Below are 24,513 nucleotides of genomic sequence, written 5' to 3' on the forward strand. Positions count from 1 at the left end.
TTCAAATCCCAGCAACCACACGATGGCTCAGAACCACCTATAAAGGCATCTAATGCCCTCTTCTGGCATGCAGGTGTGCATGCAGACAGAGAACGCATGTATTTATAAAGAAAGGTAGAAAGAAAAAAAGGAAGAAAGGAAGGAAGAAAAGAAAGGAAGGAAGGGAGAGAGGGAGGGAGGGAGGGGTCTATCCAGGTTACTGTTCCTGACTGCAGCAGGAACTTACACCAGTTGGTCGCATGCCCGGCTGCAAGCAGGGAAAGTAAGTGTTTCCTCACCCACTCGGGGTCCAGCCTGTGAAATGGTGCTGCCTACATTAAGGATGATTCTTCCAACCTAATTAGGCCAGTTAAGGAAACCCTCAGAGACATGCCCACAGGCCAGCCTGGGCTAGACAATCCCCCACAGAAACTCTTTCCCAATGGGATTGTATTTTACATCAAGCTGACAGTTAAACAGGTGCTGGCTTTTTGGTTTTGGGGCCGCACTGTACCTTCTCCTCTGCCCTTCATCCTCCTGAACTGTTCACGGGTTCTCTAAGCCCTGCCAGGAAGGAGAGCGGACCAGGCCTGAGCAGAGGCTCCAGGGATGTGCTGGTCACTTGCAGTCAGCCTTCTTTGAGGGGCCTCCAATTTGTCTTAGTTCTGGACTCCCCTCCGGGTGCTTCATCTTGCCTTTAACATCGAGCCAGTGACTTCTCAAGACCAGGGCTCAGTTCCGTGCCCCCCAGTGAGTCAGACATATTCAGTCCAGGTGGTGATGTTCATGCGTGGGGAAACCCTGATGCTAAGAACTGGGAAGCCCAGCAGGAGCTCTCAGGAAGAGCAATGTGCAGGCCTGCAGCGCCCTCTTGTGTACAGGCTGTGCCCAGGGCTTCTGCACGGGATCTATGGGATTCCTGCAGATTTGTCTTCACTGTGCAAGGAGAGCAAAATAAGCACCTGTAGGCCTCTGCCACGTGCAGGGAAGACCTGGCTCTCCGCTGCTGCTGGGTGCAGTGGGACTGATCGTCTGTGAAGGGTGGTGATCGTGGATGCTGTGGCGGGAGGAGGTGAGCACCGGCCTCCTGTGGATGCTCTTCAAGCCACTCCATACACGTTAATTCAGCCCTGAGTGTGTCAGCAGCCTCCAGGCGCCATGCACCTGGAATATCTTGGCTCTAGCAGACTTCCTGTGACGCAGTGGGGGAGTGCCTTGCTGTCAGTCCCCACAGGGGTGTTCCAGCACCCACAGAACAGAATGCCAGTTGGGTTTAAGAGTCCTCTCTCATCCCCTCGAGCCCTTTAGAGGTGGTGGTATCCCCTCTCACCCTAGATCTGTGTCCACACACAGAAGCTTCTCTGCAACACGCTGGAAGCACAGGGGGGGGGGGTGAGGTCACGCTTGCTTAGGGAAACGTGGCAGCTGCAGAGGCGCCTCCGCTCTGGGAGTGAAAGGGGCCATTGAGTGGCCCGCCTGTCAGGGCCATGCTTTTCAGTAAGCTGGACTACACGTGCTTTTGCAAGATCACACGATCAGTTACTTCAAGTAAATTTAATTTGTGATAATGTATCAGGTCACTGAGAAGAAATGTCAGCATATTGAGCTAGCTGACCACACAGCCACGTTCCTGTTAACCAGAGAAGCCTCTTCATTTTTTTTTTTTTTGACACATGGTTTCATGTAGCCCAGGTTAGCCTGTAACTTACTATGTAATGAAGGATGACCTTAAACTTCTCAGTTTCCTGCTTCTCTCTCAGTGCTGCGATCACAAGCAGGAGCTTTCAGACCTGGTTTTTCCAAAACTTCCTCTAGTTCTCAGAGGCCCTGGGTTAGCAGCTCCCGTGACCATTCCCAAATGTTGCAGGTTATATGCGTCCTACTGGAAAGGCTGCCTCCTGCATGCGCACAATATTTCTGTGTAATTCCCAAAGTTAAGAGGGCACACCAGAGCAATCAGCACAGTCCCTGCAAGACCCTCGGAGCCCAGGCTCACTGCAGAGCCCAGGTCTCACGTGGCCACTTGGGATCCCAGCTTGGCACCAGTTAGGATTTCACTGGGGCTTTCACCTGTGTCCTCATGTGTTCAACCACCCAACAGCAACACACTTGGCTCTCATCCTCACTGACGTACGTCTAACTCATCAAATCCACCCCCTGAGTGAAAACACTTTCAGCTGTGGTGTGTGTGTGTGTGTGTGTGTGAGTGTGTGTGTGTGTGTGTTAGCACACACCTTTAATCCCAACACTTCAGAGGCAGAGGCAAGTGGATGTCAAACTCTGTGAGTTTGAGGCCAGCCTAGTGTACACAGTGAGTTTGAGGCCAGTCACAGTGGGACTTTGTTTCAGGAAGAGTTAAGAAGGGATGGGAGTGACACGGGTGCAGTATTTATGTGTCCCTGTAATGAACTATATTTTCTATAACCTCCTGTCTCCCAAAGCTGTCCCATCATGCTTGCCCCCGTATTCCATGCTGCATTCCTTCCTGTGGGCACCCTGTCATTACCCCCAGGCCTGTCTCCCACCACGCGGGGGCCCAGAGTGGATGACTGTCCACATCACTGGGCTGGACTTAGTCATTCCATGCTGGACTGTTCTGTGAGGACGCCTACTCTACCCCTGCCCAGAAAAGGCTTTGGGTAAGAGAATCAAGGGGAAGAGAGGGGGGAAATGATAAGCAGGGGGGGGGAGAAAAGGAAAGGGAGGAAGAGGAGATGAAGGTAAGGGAGGGGAAAGGAAAGAAGAAGAAAGGAAGGAAGAAAGGAAGAGGGTACCTGTGATTTCATCACCCCGTGGGTGCCTTCATGTGTGTCTGAGACAGGGTAAGTTACAGCACCCTCCCTGCGTGGGTATCTACAGTAACTCTTAAAACAGCAGACATTACCATTCCAAACAGAAACATGCTGTAGCACAAAACTTCTTGTTATTATAGCTTAAATAATCTGTTAAAAAGTGACGTCTAGGAGCCTGGAGAGATGGCTCAGTGGTTAAGAGTACTGACTGCTCTTCCAGAGGTTCTGAGTTCAATTCCCAGCAACCACATGGTGGCTCACAACCATCTGTAATGGGATGTGATGCCCTCTTCTGGGGTGTCTGAAGACAGTGACAGCAGACTCATAAATAAAATAAATAAATGTTAAAAAAGAGTGATGTCTATTACAATGGCCGCATTTTATCACAGTAATGGAAAAGTAACTGATATGGTGACTGAAGGAACTGGGTTTGCAGAGAACTTCCTGAAATATGGAGGGGAATCGAACCTACAGCTGCTGGGGTGTCAGGTGTCCTCTTGTCTTTGGAGATAATCTTTACATCTCTCTATGCAGAGTCTTACTCTGATATTCTGCATATCCACTGTGTATGAACACACTGAAGACATTTCTACCCACAATAATATTAAGAGGCATGATCGTTGAGGGCCCAGTGTCACATCCCTGAGACCTTACCACATAACTGTCAGCCGCTGCCATGGTGGTGGATATGTGAGGGTCCAGTGGCTTGAGAACAGGCCCGCGAGACTCCAGAGAACCCCGCTGCGACCTTGGGACCGAGAGACTCCAGAGAACCCCTCTGGTACCTTGGGACCTTACACTGAGTGGATACTGTACACACTCTGCTCACCTGTGGGTCATATGTGGTCTGCAAAGGCTTCATCTGGCAAAGGCCATCTTTCTTATTTGAGTTGGTTGCCAACATTTAGGAATCCAATTCTATAAAGAATATAGATTCTGAGAATCTTTTGAAATACTGGAAGACTCAGGGAACTGAGGCTTGTGACCACAGACTGCACCCAAATGAGTGGTTTTCTATAAACATGTCTGTAATGCCTCCTTCCAGGATGCAGGCTGGAGTTCACTTCTCTTATCACTTCTCAGAGTAGCTGGCCCTCTGCCTTCCTCTTCAGTGAAGACATGGGAGAAGTGGAGAAGATGGAGGTGCGTGGTCCCTATCTTCTGTTTCCCTATTCGTGTTAATGGTGAAGTGTGGGATGGTCTCTTCCAGTTTTGGCCACAGTAGAACCCGTTAAACTTAAGAAGTGGTAGATTCCTCCCACTGAACATAATTCATCTGCAGCAGACTGCAAGACAATGTCACCTAGTTAAGAAAAAGAAAGTTTTCCACTCTGGATGCTGGCAGAAGAGATGGGATGGAGTTATGTTGACTAGGATATACCAGAAATGTTTATTGGGGTGAAACCTTTTTGGTTCTGGCAGCATTGACCCCTTAATCACATCAAAAAGGTGAATTTTCCTAGTGATTACTGCCTTAGCTTCTTTTCCTGTCACTGAGATACAGCATCCAGACAAATGTAACTTAAGGGAGAAGGGGCTTATGTTTGGCTCAAAGTGGGAAAGTCAACAGTGGCAGGAGCTTGAGGGGGCTGGTGTCACATCACATTCACAGGAGAGAGAACAATGCACACAGCTGGCTGCCCAGCTCTCTCTCTCTGTCCATTTTCACAGTCCAGAATCCCATCCAGGGGATGGTGCCACCCACAGTGGGCAGGTCTTCCCATGTTAACTAATGTAACCAAGACAGTCCCCAGACATTCTCACAGGCTGATCTTTATCTAGAAACCCCTCACAGGCTTTCCCAGAGGCCCATATTCCAGGTGATTCTAGATTTTGTCAGGTTGGCCATTAATGCTACAATCAGCACAACCATGAAGTAAGATAAACTTGGCATTGTCTTGAGTGCCTGTCAATGATCAAGTCTGTAAAGCAAATGGTTCAGTGAAACTTACTTGATTCTAAATTTTGAACTCAAAATGGGAAGCTTTTGAACATATTCAGAATCTATTTTAGAATTTCTGGATGCATTTAGTTTTTCATGACTAATATAAACACTGGGCCTGGAGACCAGAGGCAGTGATTCTTGGAGGAGAAACCTGTGTGGATCCTGAGATGGCCCTATGGTACTCTACAGAGTCAGCTGTTGAAGAAGCCATCACAGGTTCCTGCATGGTAAGGATTTTGAGTTATCCCAAGAAACCCAGAAAGGACCCTCCAAGGCATCGCTGTCACTGGTATCTGCTTATGGCTTCTGGTGATGAGGACCCTGGCAGATCAGCAGGCGCCAAGGGCACATCACTCCTATGGAGCAGCACGCAGTGAGGGTACAGCTCTCAGTGCCTTATCATGTTATGGAATATAATGTACTTCTCCATCCACAAGCCGGGAGCGGCGGCAGTGTCTAAGCTGGTCCAGAGTCCCACAGCCAGCTGGCTGACTACTCGGAACAGTCATCCTGTAAGCATGTGGTCTCAAGTCACACAGGGTGGCCTTTATTGCTTTATTGTCACAGGCATTGCCATGTCACAGGCATTGCCATGTCACAGGCATGGTCATGTCACAGGCATTGACATGTCACGGGCATTGCCATGCCTCCAGCACTTAGTCTCCCAATGACTCAGGACAGAAGTGCGGCTATAGAGTGGTTGGAATTTCATGAGTGCTGAAGCTGGTTAATAAAAGCCTATAGCTTTTACCACCACATCCAATTGATCGTTCACACATTCCCAATCCACTAAACACTTATGAGTGCTTTGCCTGCATGTATGTATGTGCGCCATGTGCATGCGTAGTGCCTGCGGACAACAGAAGAGGCCATCAGTCCCTTTGAACTGGAGTTATGGGTGATTGTGAGCCCTGATGTGGGGTTGGGCATCAAATCCAGGTCCCCTATACAGACCATAACAAGTAACTTTCAAAACCACTGAATCGTCTTTCCAGCTCTGCCTCAGTTTTGTTTGTATGTAATAGGGCTGTTTCCTGCCCCGCCCGCCTCCCCCCACGACCCCGCCCTCCCGAGGCAGCACCCAGCAGAATGGAAGCTTGGCTGTCTTTGAGAACAGTGATGCATTTAGCCTGGCCCCAAACCCTTCACACTCCACAGTGAGGGGAGTCTAGGCTGGCCCAAACCCTTCACACCTGTCAAGTTGCCCTTGGGTTCCTGTCCTTCTGCCTCAACCTTGTGAGTGCTGGGAGCCTAGGCTGCAGCACCATGCCCAGCTCCACGCTTCTTCCAGCAGCCATGCTAGCACAGAGGTCCTTTTTGCTCTCCGTGAAGGGCATTGCCCAGTGACCCATGCCTCACTCTCTGCCCCATCTTCCCCCAGTCTCTATAAGCACTTTACATCCCTCCAGTTTATGAGCCTCAGTTCTCGTTTTCTTGGATTTTTCAACTCTGAGTTGTGTGCGCCACACACTGACTGATCCATGGTCCCCTTTGGTGCTCCTTAATCTTCCCAGTGGAGAAGACTTTAGGGAGTGAAGGAAGGTCTTACAGCAGATGCTGCCTGGTGTGTTGGAATCTGGGATCCCACACTAGGGATGCTAAGGCAGGAGGATGGTTAGTTTGAGACTGGCTTGGGCATTAGAGCAGGCTTTTATTGATATACGTTCAATGACCCCAGAGGTTTCCCTAGAAAACTGGCAAGCAACCACCATGTCTAGCCAACCTATTAAATGGTTCTTTTGAACTTCAAATAGTAACTTTGGAAAAGGCCACAGTTGGTTACTTCTTTCCCAGCACCTGTTCTCTGGTCAGCAAGGTGACACCTTCTGGAATCTGGGAAAGGCTGTAGTCATCGTTCCTGGTGGAGGTACACTTCACCTCATGCTCATAAGGCCTTGCACCCATTTCTCACAAGCACTGGTTGTCGTCCGCATGCTGGTGTCCTGGCGAGTGCTTGTACTCACTCATATTGTCTTTGCAGATGCTCACAGCTATGGTGTTCCCTCTGCTTTGGGCTCACTGTCCACTCCAACAGGTCCACAGCCAGGGCTCCTGATGGCAGCACTGTGGGAGGTCTTGGAGAGCAGGTGGTTCCTTTGTAGAATTCCTAAGCCATGATCAGCTAGCTCTAGCTCCTGGCCTTGGACATCTCGACCCTGCCTGGTGTTTCAGAATTCAAATTCTGAAAGTTAACTACTCTACCTCATAGTCACACCTTTATCAAGTGTGTCATAAATCCCTGGAATTGGCTTTCACACTGTGTGTTACTAACTTAGATTCATCTTCATATTTCATTGTTTGTGATTTGTGGTCCCTTCCCTAGTTGCTCAGTAATGTTATGAATCTTTTATTTCTATATTTCCTCTGTAAAGACCCAGAAAAGGGAAATACTGTTCTGGGAAGCCATTTTGGATAGAAATGCATGGTGGGAAGCACACTGTGTTCATTTCAACCAGGAAATGCCTGGCAGAGTGAATGGCAACGGGAAAGTCTTTCTTACCACAGCAAGTGTTCAAGAAACAAGAGGAGTGGATACAGTTTAAAGGGGGCACTATCAGACAGAATGGCATCATTTTAATTGGACATTTCAGTGACACATGTAGGACACACCCTCTCCCCTTGCAGGAAGGTCACCAAATGCCAGTGCATCACACTGGTCCAGTAACAGGGGAGTGCCAGCAGGATGCAGGGGTACATGCATGTCATAGTATATGTGTGTGTTTATCATAGGAAACACCTGCGTCACGGTCACTGAGGAGTACTATGGTCTTTCTGGGTATGCTGCGGGGGCTGGGCTTCTCTTATGGATGAAGGAAACAGTCTGTGCTCCTGTCCTGGAACATCCACTGAGGACACAGCCTGCCTCAGGATCCCCCTCCCTGTTCTTAGTACACACAGCTTCAAAGGGAATCACTCCAGATGTTTGAGAGAGTGAACAGATGTTCTCACAAACATACCAGCAATGCTCCAAGGAGCCTCAAGCCTGGCTTTAAACACACTCAAAATTACAAAGGGCAGCCAAGGTTAATGCCTCAGAAACTCAGGGTAGGAGCCATCCAGAGGACGATGTGGCTCACAGAACGAAATCATACATGTTTGCTGAATGATTTCTTAATAGTGATTTATTTTGTGTGTATATGTGTGTGTGCATACACACATGTCACAGTGTGTGTATATAGGTATATGCATGTCAGTGTGTATGAGAGTACATGCATATCACAAATGTGTATGGGGGTACATCCATGTCATAGTATATGTGTGAGTTCATACATATTACAGTATGTATGTACATAATTGTCACTGTATATATATATATATATATACACACATATATATATACATGTCACTGTGTGTGTGTATATGTGATATATATATGTCACTATGTATATATGGATGTCAGTGTGTGTGTGTATGTGTGGGTACATGCATGTTACAGTATGTGGGTACATGCATGTTACAGTGTGAATGTGTATGTACATATGTATGTCACAGTTTGCTTATGTGGAAACTAGAGGAAGTCAGAAGTTGGGTCTCTCCTCCCACCAACCATATGTCTTCCAGGGATTGAACTCAGTTATCAGGTTTGAAGGCAGGTGCCTCTGCCCACTGAGACACCTTACCATCCCAAACATTTGTTTTTAACTCTGCTTCTGGGAGCTGAAATCATTCTGCATGCTTGAAGGTAATACACATTTATCAATAAAGATGCAGGTTACTTATTATTCCCACAGGTCCAGGGCTACTCAAGAGTTATTAGCAAACAGTTGGGTACTCCTGCTAACACTGTTGGTTTAGGACAGTGCAGGGGCCTGGCTACTGTGGAGAAATGCCCAGGAAAACTAGTGTACAAAGAGGAAAAATTGATTCTAGGTCATGACTCCGGAGACTCCAGTCTCTGTCTGCTCAGCCCCCTTGTCTCACAGCCTGCAGAGAGCCTGAACGTCCAGGTAGAAACATGTCAGACACAGCTTATCACTGCATAGCAGTCCAAGCAGTGAAAAGGAGACAGGAAGGTCCCAGGGTCCCAGGGTCCCAGGGTTCCAGGATCCCCTTCAAGGGCAGGCCCCCAATGACATAACGTCTTCCTTTGGTCCATCTCCCCACAGCCCTACGGGCCGGTAAGCAAGCCTTCGGTATAGGGTATTTGGGCCTTTCCAGTATCCAAAGTGCAATTCCTGAGGCACTCTAGAGGAAGCTAGTGATGTCCGCTGCCTGGTTCAAAAGCCACCTGAGAGACAACGGCGTCTATAGTCAGAGACGCCAGCAGACCCCTCTCCTTAGGGGAAGTCTAGTCTTGGCAGGCCTGCTCCTTCAGTCTTCACGCATGCTTTTTCATGGCAAGCTGCTTACCTCAGGGGACCACGGTGGCTTAGGGGTTCAGGTCTGTAACCATAGCCTGCCTTGCTTCCCTCTGCAGCAGGAGAGGGTTAGGGTGCAGCTGGCCTGCTGCCGCCCCAGATGGCCTGGAACAGGAAGCTTACTTCTTAAGGTGGTATCCATTCGTTCTTAGAGGATGATCCCTCAAATGTGACAGACGCACACCATGTGGCTGCCAGCACCTCCCTCATTACCGGGCACGGCAGACATCACACTTGGCCTAAAATCCCACTTGTTTCCAGTCCCATGGTCAGCAACTTTCCTCAAAGTGGGGCTGATATCCTCAGCCCCATTTTCTTGTTTTTGCTTACTCATCATCATTATTAGAACGTGTGCGCTGTGCTCACAGGAGGAGGTAAGTTGCATAGTTGGCAGCCGGAGGTTGAACCTGGCTGCCTGTTTGCATCACTTTTCCCCTTATTTGTGAGACAAGGGCCCTCACTGAACTTGGAGCTCCCTGCTTGGCTAACCCGACTGGGCATGAGCTGCAGGGACTGGCCTGTCTCCATCCCTCAGTGCTGGGTGGTAGACACACTGCTCTACCTGGGGATCTGTATCCAGGCCCTCATGCTTCCTCAGCAGACACTCAACCCACTGAACACCCCCATCACCCGGGTCCATGCTTACCACCTCCCATCCCTGCCTGTTCACTGCTGTGTTCCGATTACACATGTGCGCTGCTCAGCTGATGTCATGGAGGTAAACCATCTCCACCCAGCCTCAACTTTCACATACTGAGTGGGTTATAAGTGGTTGTCAAGCCCTTTGATGGTCACTGAACTGTAGATCATGATTACAATTATAATAACTGATAGATTAGGTGCCATGGAGAGCATATCACACCCTTTGTTCTGATGGGTCCTTACAACAGCATTGTAGGTTGGTCACTCTGACTCCCCTAGTTTTCATAATGAGAATATGACATATTTGGGGGGCAGGTAACCAACACGTCCATGGTTCCAAGAGATAGTTGGCAGAGCCCAGATCCTAAGTGGGTCTGCCCAATCCTGTTTCTCTGGAACCTGATGACATCCAGGTGTGGTTATAGGGACCCTTGATGATTGCTTAGGAATAGAAGGGATAGGGATCAGAAGGACTTGCTTTAAGTGCACTAAGAACATTGTGTTTGAATTCATCTTAAGGGTGGAGAACTTGTCTTAAATGAAGCCAGTGGATCTATTAAAGAGCTCATAAGCACGGGGCATTGTAAGCAGGGTGGGGTGATGGTCCCGGAGCCCAGTGGGCTCATGAACACAGACCGTCCTTTCCTTCCTAGAACACAGTGAGATCAATAGTTCCATCCTCAGTTCCAAGAGAAATGTTTCTTGTATTAAAAAACAACTTACATCTTGGTTAATTATTATTACTACATTTATTTATATGTATATGTGTGCCCTATGTGTCTGGGTTGCCCTGCTGCACTAGATCTACTGAGCTGAAGGTTCAGGTGGCTGTGAGCTGCCCAGTGTGTGTGTTGAGAACTAAACTCAGGTCCTCTGAAAGAGCAGTTTGCACTGCTAACTTCTGAGCCATCTCTCTAGCCTTGAAATACGCATCTCAGAAGGGAGTCACTGTGGTTCACTTGTGTCTCCTCTCAAAGATAAGCTGAACTCTAGCACCATGAGTGTGACTTTATGTGGGAGGAAAGTTTTTGCAAAGGTAAGGGTACAGACTGAAATGGCACATCTTTAAGTGAAGTGTTGCCAGGGCCAGTGGGGGAAGCCTGTCCCTCAGTCTTCAGAGGATCCAATCTGTTGGCACCTTAATGTTAGTTTTCTAGCCCGGACTGACTCAGGACTAGAAGGTGATATCACGCACTATAGTGCCACCGTCTAGACATCCTCAGTCACCAAGAAGGATGAGAAACTGAGTTCCCACTTGTAGGCTCCAGTCTAAGAAGCACAGGAGTGGGGGCTGGGATATAGGAAGTTTCAGGGACTAATATGTTTTAGAAAGATTGCACCAGGTGTCACTTCAATCTTGGAAGAATGTTGGGAGCTGAGCTTTTCAGGGTTTTAGGTGACATCAGTTGAGAGAACGTATGTTCACAAGCCATGCAGGAAACAGCAGGCTGTGTAACACACTACCATACAAAATCACCACCTCTCTCTATGACTGCCAGGACTGCCATTTTAGCCAGAGAAGGGCCTGCTCTTGATCTCACTAGCCTCCTTTAGCACATGTGCTCTCTCTTGAGGGCACCACAGTAGGTCTAGGTCTTTGAGACTTCTTTGTGTAGAACCATATTTATTGTTTACCTTCTTATGGATTCAACCTTTCCAAGAGATAAGAATAAGATGCAAAGACATTTTCTGTATCCATCCTGAGGCTGTGTCTACTATGGAGTGCCCTGGCTGGTGTGATAAGAAACACTTCTTCATGGGCAGTGAGATAGCTCAGCAGATCCAAATGCTTGCCATTAGTCCAACTACTCAAGTTCTATTTCCAGAGCTCACATGGTAGAAGGAAATAGTCAACCCTTAAAAGTGGTCCTCTGACTTCTACCAATGCACCACAACACATATATACACATAGGTACATGCACACACAACAGAAACACACATGGATGTAAAGAACAGTTGAGTATTTGGGATCAATGGGCTGGGTTCCAGGAACTTGTATTTCTGTGGTTCTCTGTATGATCTCAATCCTCAATATTGGAAATTTGATCTTGAAATTGTTTTGTCATTTTTATAGACAGTTGTATGACCTCAAGTAGCTGACAACCTACTGGTCTCTTATGGATAATGGGAGGTGAGATATAGCTCAATGCAGAGAAAACTCCCTGATGACCTTTGCAAGAAGATGTGATAAATGCAGTCCTGCCTCAAGAGTAGTGTCCCTGGTTCGTGGTCTGCCGTGTTCCCACCACTCCCATTTTGCCCTGTGTGTGCTCCTGTCTGCAGACCTCAGCATCCACCCGAGACAGTGTGGAGTGGCAGCCACTTACCTTCACACTTGAGCAGGAAGAAGTCCATGTTATGGCTGAAAGAAGCACTGACGTAGGTGCAGTTCTCCACCAGGTCACATGATAGACACTGCCTGTTGAAGTCATCTACCGTGTTGGCGCTGGAAGACCAAAGAGCCAGTGAGAACAAGGGCGGAGACTGAGTGATCCTGGAGGTCAGGTCCTGAAGTCCCCAGCGGGGTACCTCTCTTCTGAGGTAGCCTGGACACCCCTGATGCTAATCCATTAAGCTTTACTCCCATCACACCCTTCTGGGATTACTTAACTCTATTTCCCAGCATTCCTAACTCATAATTCCTCCAGACACTGGAGACGTCTCAGTTCTCCTGATCCTCGCTATCGGTGAATGTGCAGGCAAGGTGATACCAGGGCATGGAGACTATAGTCTTGGGTGCCATTGCCTACTGCGGTCATTGGTGCCAATGCCCAGTGTGGTCATGGATACTATCACATGGTCATGATTATCACTCATCACCTGATGAGGTCATAGTTACTGGTGCAGTCATGAGTGCCATTGTTTTTTTTTTTTATTTGATATATTATTATTTTACATTTCAAATGATTTGCCATTGCTTTTAATAATCATGGGTGACTACAGTGGTCATGATTTGCTATTGCTTTTAATAATCATGGGTGACTACATGGGCATGTGAGGTCAGTCCCATGTGAGGGACTCTCTGGACAGATGATTGGCAATCTGGAGCAGTGGGCAGGCTTCCCACATTCCTTAAACACCAAGGGCAAGAGGAGGGAGCTCTTGAATGACAAGGAACTGGCATGGATTGTTTCCGGAACCCAGTTCTCCTGACAGCAGGATGGTGCTGATGCTTCTTGCTTGGGGATGAGGAGGGCAGTGAGAGAAACCAACTGAAGATGCCCCCTGGAACCACCACGGTCAGGTCGAATGTAGGCCAGGAAGCCCCTGTCTTCACACGGCACTGGGAAGGTTCCTCTCTAAGCACAGCTTCCACTGTGGAACCTCTCTTCCTGAGGATGAGATGTTATGGGCAGGGAAGACAAGGTTCTGATGCTACAGGTCACAGGGGAGGGGCGGAAGGCTCCCTTCTTGCCTGACTTTCACGACTCTAGTAGGCCCATAGCAGTGAACAGTCTAGAGAGGCAGGTCCAGGATCGCAGCAGAGCCTTGCTCATTCAGATCAGCTCCATACTCAGTGTGGGGAGCACTGGGGAGACTTCTGTGTGCTGGGGGCTGCTCTAGCTTCTCTGGTTCACACTGGCCTCTTCTAGTGGCCGTTGCAGATTCAGGGAGCAGCCAGCTATAGCTGTTCTAGCTAAGAAGTGTCCAAAACCAGCCATTGTTTTTCTCCTCTTCTAAGCTGGCAGAAACCAAGTTTACCTCAGAACAAAGCCCCTCCCACGAGATTAGCAACAGGCAGATAACTGCTGAGACAGATCTGCTCCCTCCCTGAAGCCCTGGCATGCCCATCCATTTTCTACATTACGTGAACTTGGGTCATCACATGCAAGCATGGGGCATGGGGGGAGATGGAAAAGCCAGCCTCCTCTCCACTCAGCTATTGCTTGATTCCCAAACCAGACCCAGCTGTCCTCGAATGCGCAGATAAAGGCCATCTGCCAAGGTAATGCTTGAGTGTAGAGCCAGACAGGGGGAGTCGCTCAAGAGGAGAAGGGTCTGTGTGCATGAATGTATGAGTGTGTGTGCGTGTGTGTGTGTGTGTGTGTGTGTGTGTGTGTGTGTGTGTGAGAGAGAGAGAGAGAGAGAGAGACAGAGAAAGAGAGAGAGAGACAGAGACAGAGAGAGAGACAGAGAGAGACAGAGAGACAGAGAGAGAGAGAGAGAGAGAGAGAGAGAGAGACAGAGAGAAAAAGAGAGAGAGACAGAGAGAGAGCGCGCTCCAATTTGACCAAAGCAGAAAGAGGACTTGAGGCCTTGGGTCCAGGGGCTTCTTTAGTTTTCTCTCCTCCAGCTGTCCTTGTCACCTCCTATGGGCTGCTCTGAGCTGTGGTTTGCAAAGCCACAAGGCCCTGAAGGCAGTGAGAGCCAGTTACCTGTAGAGGTGTCGTCTCCGTGGCATGTCCTCTGTGCTCAGGAAATAGCTGTGGAGATGGAAAAGGTATACTGGGTCAGTTTGCCTCGGTACATTTACAGGCCACAAGCCCCACCCTAGTGTCTTCATAGTACCTGCCAGGGACAGGGGCCTGCTTAACGAGCAATGCTCATGTTAGGTCTGAGCACACTCATGACCACCGTAGGGAAGGGACAGAGGGACATACCAGTCACTGACCCATCCCCCGCCTCTGCTTTGGGTCCTAACTTAGCAGTGAGGGCAACGGGAAGGGCACACCTAGACATGAACATGGGTTTCCCCATGTAACCTGGAGGGCAAGGAGGAGACTTTATATAGTCCCATAAAACCTGGTCTGGGCAATGCATGTCTGCTGGTTTCATCCTAAGCCTGAGAGTGCCTACTGGGTGAAAGTGGGGCCAAGTGGCATCAGGTACAGGGCTGGGCCTGGACACCTACAAACTCCTGGACCCTCTGATAGGCACTGAATAATCTGGGAAAGCAGCTTAACTTCTCTGCGTCTTGGTATTTATTTTTAGTGTGTGTGTGTGTGTGTGTGTGTTTGTGTACATGTAGCTGCATATTTGTATGTATGCAGGTGTGTCTGTGTGTGTGTGTACAGGGGCATATATGTGCACTTGCTTATAGAGGCCAGAGGCTGACCCTGGGTATCATTCCAAGGTCATCCCCGATATTTGGTTTTCTTTGGAGACAGGGTCTACCTCTGGGACTCAGCTTACTGACTGGGTGAGGTGTGTTGACCAGCGAGCCCCAGAGCCCTACTTGCCCAGCACTAGAATTATAAGCCCAGGCTACCATGTCTGCTTGTTTATGTGGGTCTTGGGGCTTGAACTCAGGACCTGACACTTGCACAGTGAGTACATTAGTGATGGAATCATCCCCCCAGGACGTCTTAGTTTGCCTTTTCAATGGACAAGCATACCTATGCTAACATATAACCATAGTACTAGTGAGATCATGTTGGGGATGCCCTCAGCCTGTGCCCAGGTCTGCAGACTTGATAAAGAACTGCTTCAGAGCACCTCTGTGAACCTGTGTCACCTCACTGGTCTGCTGTCCTTTGTCACTGTGCCTTGTAGCTTTGGAAGTTGGCTGAGTCAGGACCTCTGCTCACAATGCTGAGTGCCGTGACCTCGGAGGGGAGGGGGGCCCTGAGCTGTGTCTCCCCTTTCAGCACATTTGACTAGAAATAACAAGGGGGCCTGGGGGCGGTCGGAGACAGCTCCCGGGATCTCCCCAGCTCTCACTCACATCTTATTCCGCTTCTCATCATAGGACAGGATCTTGGTCACATCCCAGTCCCCAGAGGTGATGGACTGGATGTTGTCATTGCTGCTGTTGGGCTGAAATACAGACAAGATGTCAGGAAGGAGGCAGCTTTGGTGCCTCATTCTGGAGCCTGTCAGAAATGAGGCAATGTGCTCCCCCCCTTTGCTTCTCTTTCATGTGTCCTGGGTTAAATCCGGCATCCTTTGCGACGGCTCTGAGTGTTGCCAGTGGGAATATCAGATGGTCCCACTGTCAGGCCTGTTCCTCGAGCCTCATCCTACCTTCTACAGATACACACCCGAAGCCTGTGCACGCGTGAATTTAATGTTTGTGTTAGGGCCCAGGATGGAGGCAAGAGAGTATGTGGGAAGGACCAAGTCAGCCGAGTCAGGGAGGAGTTGGGAGGGGCTCAGTGTCCTCCTTCTGATAGTGTCTGCCATCCTTGCTGAGGTCCAGGTCCTGCTGAGTTCGCTTCCTTCTCAGGTGTCTCCCAGAGCCTGCCATCACTGCACCAGATGCAGGGTGGCCTTTACAGCTAGGATGCTGAGGCACAGCTGCGGGTGGCTGTTCTGCATGCCATCTGCCCTGGGAGCCAGTGCAGAGGGATGGAGCCTAACACAGGCCATGGAGGGCAACATGAAGAAGGACTGCAGACCCAGGGGCGAGCTGCATAGACACCTATGCCATCCTGAGCATGGAAGCAGAGGCCAGGACAAGAGAGGGCGCCTCGGTCAGGATGGAGACCACTTCCTGACAGACGCTAAGGGACTCTAGCAATTTCCGGTCCTTTGCAAGAATTTAGAGACTGGGGCCGAATGAAAGAATAGTTTGTTTGTTTTGTTTTATTTTTAAATCTTGCTTGGAATGACCACAGTGAGAAAGTGAAGAGATGAAATCAGGCTTTGGACGCCTCGTAAGCCTTGTGATTAAGTGGCTGGAAAACAGAAATGCCTGTCTAAGCTGGGAGCAGCCATCGCCCCTCTCCAGGGCATTTCAGGGCCTCTCTCTCCTCCCTCCCAGATATTCCTTAAGGGGACAGCTTTTCTTCTGGATCCAACCAGATACACATGTGCTTCTAAACAGGCTTCTTCCTAATTACATTTTATATAGTTTCTCCATTCTTGATAACTCCAGCCTGCTTTAAAATCAAACCTGTACACAGGGATGGCACTGGGGACACAGAGGGTCAGGCAGGTGTCCATCCTCTCAAAGCTCAGCATCCAAGCCGCTCTTCCTGGGGTCACTGGGCTTCCGGGAGGCCCGCTCATCAGCTATCCTGCTTCCCTGCTCAGCCCCCGCTTCCTACGCTGCCTGACCAGAGCAGGTATGAACATCATCAAACAGTAGCTATGGTATCAGCTATGGTATGGCCAAGGCCAGATCCGCTTTTCACTCTGGGTAGAGGCAGTGCCGGGGATAGTGGGAGATTCATGAAGGACTTAAGAGTGGCCTCGAGAGACAGGAGAGTGTCAGGAAGGGCAGACAGGCACTCAGTGCTCATCTTCGTTGCTACCCATCAGTGAGTCTCGTGTCCCTCTATTGCTGGAAATGTCATATTCCACGTCCATGTTCTTGTGCGTCAGGAGAGAACTTACACTCCAGCTGCTGCCCTCCCCTGTATGTGGACAAGCGCTGTGGCACCTCACCCTTGCAACCCAGCTGTGACCATCAGCCTCCCAGGGCATCTTGGGGTCCTAGGAAGGGTGAGTGTGCTCACCCCAAGGCCAGCGCCAATAGCACAGCAGCACAGAAGACAGGAGGACTTACCTGGGATGATGATACGGTGATATGGTAGAATTTACCCCGGCCTCCCTGTGGGATCGCTCTGACAAAGAAAAACTTTCTTCCATCTTTGGAGAACACGGGCTCTTCATTCTGGGGACAAAGACAGCAGGCCTGTTACCACAAAGCTGTATGGGAGCAGGAGTGAGTTGGGGAGGGAGCGCGCAGGCATCTTATGTGTAATTTCTAATGACAGATGTAGTTGAAGAGCGAGCGAGTCTGTGTGCGATTAGACAGTCAGATCTTTGGTTTTCTAAAAGAAGAGAAAGCAAGGGGCACCTCAGTCCACAGAGCAGGGCTGGGGATGGCTCAGTTGGTTAAGTGCTTGCTGTTCAGAAGCCTAGAACCATGTAAAAATTCAGAAAGTGCCAACAAGGGGCTGTGACCCGAACGCTGGGGGAGCAGAGGCAGTTTAGTGGCCAGTCAGCCTTGTGAGACCCAGGTTCAGTGAGGGAGTCTCTCTCAAAAACTAAGGTCAGAAGCAGCTGAGGAAGACACCGGCATCAATGCCTGGCCTCCACGTGCACACACACATATGCCTGTGCACTCATGTGCACACCTGTACACACCTACAAAAGCATGTGCATATACCCTACACAGATACGCATCCCACGCGCACCCTGCATATCCTAGAGAGAGGCAGACAACACTGTCGTCTGCAGTACAGGTGGGTCAGTGAAGAAATGGGCTCGTGCACACTCCAAGCACAGCTCAAGGTGGGAACTAAGCCAGGGACACGGACTGGACTTCAGTGGCTGTTGGGAAGCCCCGAAGCACACAGAGCTGCTACATTGAGTCTTGTCACATCCCAGCTCAAAGCCAACTGGGAAGACGTGTCACAGACCCCACTTTTCTCTCTTCTAGCCTTGTCTGCTTTTCCTTAATAAAACCTATTTCACATGGAACCACCCACTGAGGAGGCACATTGAGAAAAGAAACCCACAAGGACCAACTGTATCTATTTTAAAGCTCAGACAACAGAGAGTCCACCTTAGCTCTCACAGACATCCTGAAGAGGCAGGAGCTAGGTGGTGCATTGGTTTGAGTAATAGTCATTTCTTCCTGACAACAACTCTGGGGTCATGGCTGCCAGCCAGATGCACATTGTTACCACCCCTCTATTCCTGGCACCCCAAGAGCCGAGCAGGCAGGTCCTTGCAGCCCTTAGCCTGCTCTAGTGGGGTGACCACTCTGTGGGCAGAGTGATTGTGGTACAGTAGCATCTCTACCGTATTCTGAAACCGAAGTCTGGAAGTTTCCATCAGTATACACCAGTGACTGGTTACTTCGCGTACTGGCTGAGGTGTGAAATACTGTGATCGAGAAGCTCTCAGAGACGCGAACAAGCAGTAAATAAAGCGCAGCTGGCCCAGGAAAACCTCATCTCCCCACAGCGAGGGAACACACGCAAATATGATGTGCTCAGAGAAATGAACTAACGTGATTAAAATGACATTTAATCTCCATGAATATTTGCAATAAAATGAAACCTTTAATCTGCAAATATTGATTTTTCTATTTAGAGCTGGGAGTGTGGTATTTAACAGAAGAGGAGTGGAAAGAGCAGCCGTTAATTTGTCTTTTTAAATGGACTTTTGTTTGCCAACTGTGGGACGGATGAGGCAAGAGTCCCCTAGTTTTCTGGGGGAAACGTTTGCACTTTGGACAGAGATTAAAAGTAATATGATTAATTCTGGACAGAAGTGGTGTGCTCATAGTGAGAGGCCTCAGCTTCTGAGGCCATTGTCCACTGCTCCCTGGAGCCTTGTGTGGAGGAGGGCAGTGTCTGGAAAATTGCTCATGTGGTAAACAAGTGTGTGTGTGAAACAAGTGTGTGTGTGTGTGTGTATAAGTGTGTGTGCACGAGTGTGTGTGTATGTATGTATGCGAGTGTGCATGTGAATGTGTGTGCATGCACATACGTTTGCATGTGTTCATGTGAGTGGGTGCATGTGTAGATGAGAGTATGTGTTTGAGTGTGTGCACATGTGCATGTGTATGTGTGTGTATGTATACATTGGTTAGCATGGACCAGTCTTGGCTGTTCTCCCTCAGGGCACTGTCTACCTGTTTTCTGTTTTCTCTCTCACTTGCCTGAGGCATGCTGATTTGGTTAGGCTGAACAGTCAGTGAGTCCTCCTGTTTCCTCTTCCCAGTGTTGGGATTCCCAGCAGATCCCACCATGCCTTGTGCTCATTCGTGTGGGTTCTGGGGGTTGAACTCTGCTCTCCGTGCTGCATGCAAGCTCCTTCCTGCCTGAGCTATCTCTCCAGTCTAGTAAATAAGCCTTTAGTGACAAAGTGACTTGGGCCCAGGATTTGAATACAGGTTCTGCCTCTTGTTTGATATTGAGGGACTCTGACTTCCTTGCTAGGGTGCCCGACTGCCAGCTCTTTCCACAGCAGACCTTCAAGGAATGCAGTTTCTGTGTGGCTTCTGCTAGTTTCTTCCATAGCTTCTATCCTTTGACCTTCTAGCCCAAAGTCTGAAATCGCAAAACCAAATATCTAGCTAAATATGTAAGATGGTTGGAAACTCACCCACAGGACTCGTAGCCAGGCTGCAGTTTTGACTTCAACACCCAAGTGTGCACAGCCTGGAGGACCTCACAGACTTACGCAAGAGACAACTTGCCAGGCTGGCAGCAGTGATGGCCACGCATGTGGGCAGATGAGATTTACAATTTCTGTAGCATATCCACATATGGTAAGGATCTACACACATGTGCCCATGTGCTTCTGGGGTTCTCTGTGAGGCCCATAGTGAGGCTTTAGGAAGGCAAAGGGAAGACAACAAGCTTGGACACGCAGATGGCGATGACAACGTGAGGCCGCCAGCACAGTGCCAACCATCCTGCTGGCACCGCAATGGGGAGACTGGTAAGCTGGAGCAGACAGGATGCCCCTGGGTCTGCAGGGTCTTCTGGGCTGTGTGCAGCAAGCTGTTGCAACACTCGGGAGGTGGACGGGCAGTGGGGGTGTGGCCTAAGTGTATCTCCCTGGGTCATGCCTGTGGCCTCTGATGAGAAACGTCTGAGACCCTGAAGGAGAAGCCAGAGGCTTCCTGGCAGCTGGTGGCAGTGGCAGCCCTGCAGCATGAAGAATGCAGATCATTTTTGAAAGTAGTGTCCATGAATCCCTTTAGGGAAAAAAGATGCAGTGGGAAGCTGTTTGCAATTGTGTTTCTCTGGAGCTTGAGTAGGTATGAGCCCTTATAGAGCATGGTTTGTAGGTTGTCAGATTCACCATAGCTTGTCATGGCTGCCCCGGTGCCCTCATAGAGTTTCACAGTGGGTTAGACTCACTGAAGCTTCTCACAGCAGCCCAGGATGGAACACACCTGTCTTGTGTGGATGGCTGGTCACTTGTGGTATATCCATGACATGGAATATTACTCACCTTGATAAAAGGATCAATATCCTGGTACATGCTGCATATAACATACGCTGAAGGAGAGTAGCTGATTCATGATTTTATAGCTGAGCATTTTAAACCAACAACAATTTATATTTATCAAATAGAAGAGTGCTTTACAATGTGTAGGCATGCAGGGATGAACAAATGGGGCTGACGAATACATCAGCCATGACTTTTTCATGTCAAATACAGCTTAGACTCTACTTATACATTTTATTTTCTTTAACTTTATGTGTATGTGTGTGAGTCTGCATGAGTTTATGTGCACCATGGGCATGAAGGAGCTCTTGGAAGCCAGAAGAGGGCATCCCCCGGAACTGGAGTTACAGATGGTTGGTAAGTTTACATGTGGGTGCTAGGAATAGAACCTAGGTCCTCTGTGAAAGCAGCCAGTGCCCTTAACCACCGAGCCTTCTCTCTAGCCCTGTGTAATTGTAAAGGACACAGTAAATTAATGATTGGACCATGCTGTGTATTAGAATCTTCTGAGCTGAAACCAACCAACCTCCTCCACCATCACACATTCCAAGCAATCACCCATTCTGTGATTACTCACCCCTTTGAGTGAGAACATGCAGTTAATGGTGGCTAATTTGACCTACAAGTTTACTGGATTAAGAACCACCTAAAATACTAGTGCAACTTGGGGTCTGTCTGTGAGGCTGTTTCCCAACAGGATTAATTGCTGGAAGACTTGCTGTGGATGGTACCATCTTGCAGCCTGCATTTCCAGATGAATAAAGAGAAAGGAGGATGTCCACGGAGTACCAGCACCCACCTCTCCACCGCCTCACTGTGGGTGCCATCATGTGCCCAGCCACTCTGCGCTCCTGCCGCCATAACGTTTATCATAGGATTGTATCCATGACGACAGAGCCAGGAGCCAAACACACCATTCCTTCCTTTAGTCGCATTTGTCAGCCCTTTGCCATAACAACAGGCTAAGTGACCGACACACAGTGCACATCCCTCTGTGCCTGGCTTCTGCCATTTGTCACCATATCCCCTAGCATCACCCTTGCTTCCTTCCTGCATCTTGTATCTCCTTCGCTGTTGTGTCCCTTACTGTTGTGATCTGTGATGTCGTGACACAGGGGCCATGTCGGCATTCCGATTTCCTTTCCTTTGATACAGACCCAGGAGTGGGGTTGCACTCTCAGCTGCTTGAGGAACCCATGCTGTCTTCTGAGGAGACTTTGCTAACTTAGGTTCTTGCCAGCAGGGGTGAAAGTTCCCACATTTTCTATAATACACATCTTTTGATAATATTCTATCAGCTATGATGTTCTTTCACTTTGTGACTTCAATCTGAATTTCTCTGGCAATTACTGATGAATATTTCTCCCATGCATCTGCTGATCATTCTGTCTTCTTTCTTGGAGACATACCCATTCAGATTTTTTTGTTTTAAAATAGAGCCATACATATTTTTCTAAAATTGAGTTCTCTCTTTGGGCTGGAGAGGTGGCTCAGCAGTTAAGAGCACTGCTGTTTTTCAGAGACCCAAGTGGGTTCTCAGGACCCACATGGCAACTTCCAACTGCCTGTACATAATCCCAGCTCCAAGGGATCTGGTACCTTCCTCCGTCTTCTGTAAACACTGCATTCCTTCAGGCACACACACAAAGGGGTAAGTAAGGTGTCTTAAAAGTTTTGAGCTGTCTCAATTTTTTTATACATTTAAGTATTAAGTCCTTATCTCATATGCATTAGTTACTTTAAAATTTCTGTGATAAAATACCCTCACTACAAACAACTTAGGAGATAATGGGGTTTGTTCCGATTCGGCTTGACAATACAGTCCATCATGGTAGGACAGTATGAACAGATGGTCTTTTGCATCCACAGACAGAAGCAGAGAGTGAGTGAGAGAGAGAGAGAGAGAGAGAGAGAGAGAGAGAGAGACAGAGAGAGACAGAGAGAGAGAGAGCAAGAAAGAGAGAGACACAGGCAGATACACACACAGAGATGAGAGAGAGGAGAGAGACAGAGACAGAGAGACAGAGACAGAGACACAGAGAGAGCAAGAAAGAGAGACAGACAGATACACAGAGAAAGGAGAGAGACAGAGACAGAGAGACAGAGGGAAGCAGAGACAGAGGGACACAGAGAGAGCAAGAGAGAGACACACAGACAGACAGATATACACACAGAGAGATGAGATGAGAGAGAGAGGGAGAGAGAGAGAGAGAGAGAGAGAGAGAGAGAGAGAGAGAGAGAGATACAATACAGTCCATCATGGTAGGGACAGTTAGGCAGTGGAAGTATGAACAGATGGTCTCATTGCATCCACAGCCAGAAGCAGAGAGAGAGAGAGAGAGAGAGAGAGAGAGAGAGAGCAAGAAAGAGACACAGGCAGATACACACACAGAGATGAGAGAGGAGAGAGACAGAGAGACAGAGACAGAGAGACAGAGACAGAGACACAGAGCAAGAAAGAGAGACATAGACAGATACACACACAGAGAAAGGAGAGAAAGACAAAGGACAGAGACAGAGAGATACAGAGAGAGCAAGAGAGAGACACAGACATATATATACACACATACACACACACACACACACACACACACACACACACACACACACACACACACACAGAGAGAGAGAGAGAGAGAGAGAGAGAGAGAGAGAGAGAGAGAGAGAGAGATGCTGGCGCTCAGCTCACTTTTTGCATTAAGAACCATCGGTCCTCTATCTGCGGAGGCTGTGCTGCTTGCTGGGACGGTATGACACTGGGGCAGGCCTCAAAAGCCATAGCCTTGTCCCATTCCAGTCTGCTCTCTCTGCTCTGTTTGAAGATGCGTGCTCTCAGCTTCCTGTCCTTGCTACACGCCCCCCTCGCTCGCTGTCATGCCTCGACACCCTTATGGACGCTTCTCCCCTTGGAAATGATAAGCTACAACAAACCCTGTCATTCAGAAGTTGGTTTTGGTCGCTGTGCCTTCTCAGCAGTGGAGAGGTAAGCGCCCCAGGGGCTGCTGGTAGTTGTAGTTTCATGGATAGAATCTTTCCTGTCAAGAGAAACATGTGCCTGTGTTTCTTAGTCACAGTTCTGCTTTCTTACTTTGTTGTGGATGGAACCTGGGACTTTGTACACTCAAGACAAATGCGCTGCCACGGAGCAAGTCCCCTAGCCCTCCCTGCAATGACTCATTGGATTCAGATCTGTTTGATTTTTCTTACAGGATTTGAAGATATTTTTTATTTCCTCAGGTGGAATAGAAGAGTTCCTCAAACTTTATTCTTTCTAACACAAGAGTGTGTGGGGAGACAATAGAATTAACAGACAATACCAGTGCTCAGAGGTCACTCTCTGAGTACAACAGAAAATACCAGTGCTCGGGGGTCACTGTCTGAGTACATTAATTCAAAAGACTGTATCGCAGGCTGTTTGCCTTGGCTTCTTCCAATAGCTCTTAGTTTTCAGATTTATTTTATTTAAAAATTTTAATTAAAAATTATATGTGTTTGTGTGTGGGCTCGTGCACACGAGTGTGAGGGATCTCAGAGGTCTGAGAGAGTATCTGATCACCCGAGCTAGAGTCACGGCAAGTTTTGACTGTTGTGCACTGAGGCTGGGACGTGAGCTCCAGTCCTTGCCAAGGGCGGTTTGCATCTTAACCACTGAGCCACCTCTTCAGCCCCTCCTGACCCTAATGGACTGACCTCTCTGTTTCAGTGCTGGAGACTTGACCAAGCGTCTCAGGCACATTGCTTCACTAGTGAGCTGTACCTCAAACCCCAGCCTCTTGTACTCTACAGGCCCAGAGCCTGAGTTATGGAATGGAAAACAAAATCACAGGGATGATTCTGGGGTCCAGTTTCTGAGAAAATATCTCCCTAAGGGAGGTCACACCTATAAAACCATGCCTAAGAATCAATGGGGTACTCACCACACTCTCGTCTGCATAGC

General features: G+C 48.7%; 1 protein-coding gene across 2 annotated transcripts in view; it reads right to left on the minus strand.

Annotated features, from left to right (window-relative positions):
• The window catches only part of Dpp6 (dipeptidyl peptidase like 6), a 659,720-nt gene that overhangs the window by 48,283 nt on the left and 586,924 nt on the right, over positions 1–24,513 (minus strand). For both annotated transcript variants that reach the window (XM_052172969.1, XM_052172970.1), the window contains exons 13-16: positions 17,167–17,274; positions 15,382–15,473; positions 14,093–14,140; positions 12,044–12,162 (exon numbers count right to left, since the gene is read on the minus strand). In XM_052172969.1, coding sequence (XP_052028929.1) covers positions 12,044–12,162; positions 14,093–14,140; positions 15,382–15,473; positions 17,167–17,274 — 367 coding nt within the window. The remainder of the gene's footprint in view (positions 1–12,043; positions 12,163–14,092; positions 14,141–15,381; positions 15,474–17,166; positions 17,275–24,513) is intronic.

This window comes from Apodemus sylvaticus, chromosome 2 (assembly GCF_947179515.1).
Source record: "Apodemus sylvaticus chromosome 2, mApoSyl1.1, whole genome shotgun sequence".
Taxonomy (NCBI): domain Eukaryota; kingdom Metazoa; phylum Chordata; class Mammalia; order Rodentia; family Muridae; genus Apodemus; species Apodemus sylvaticus.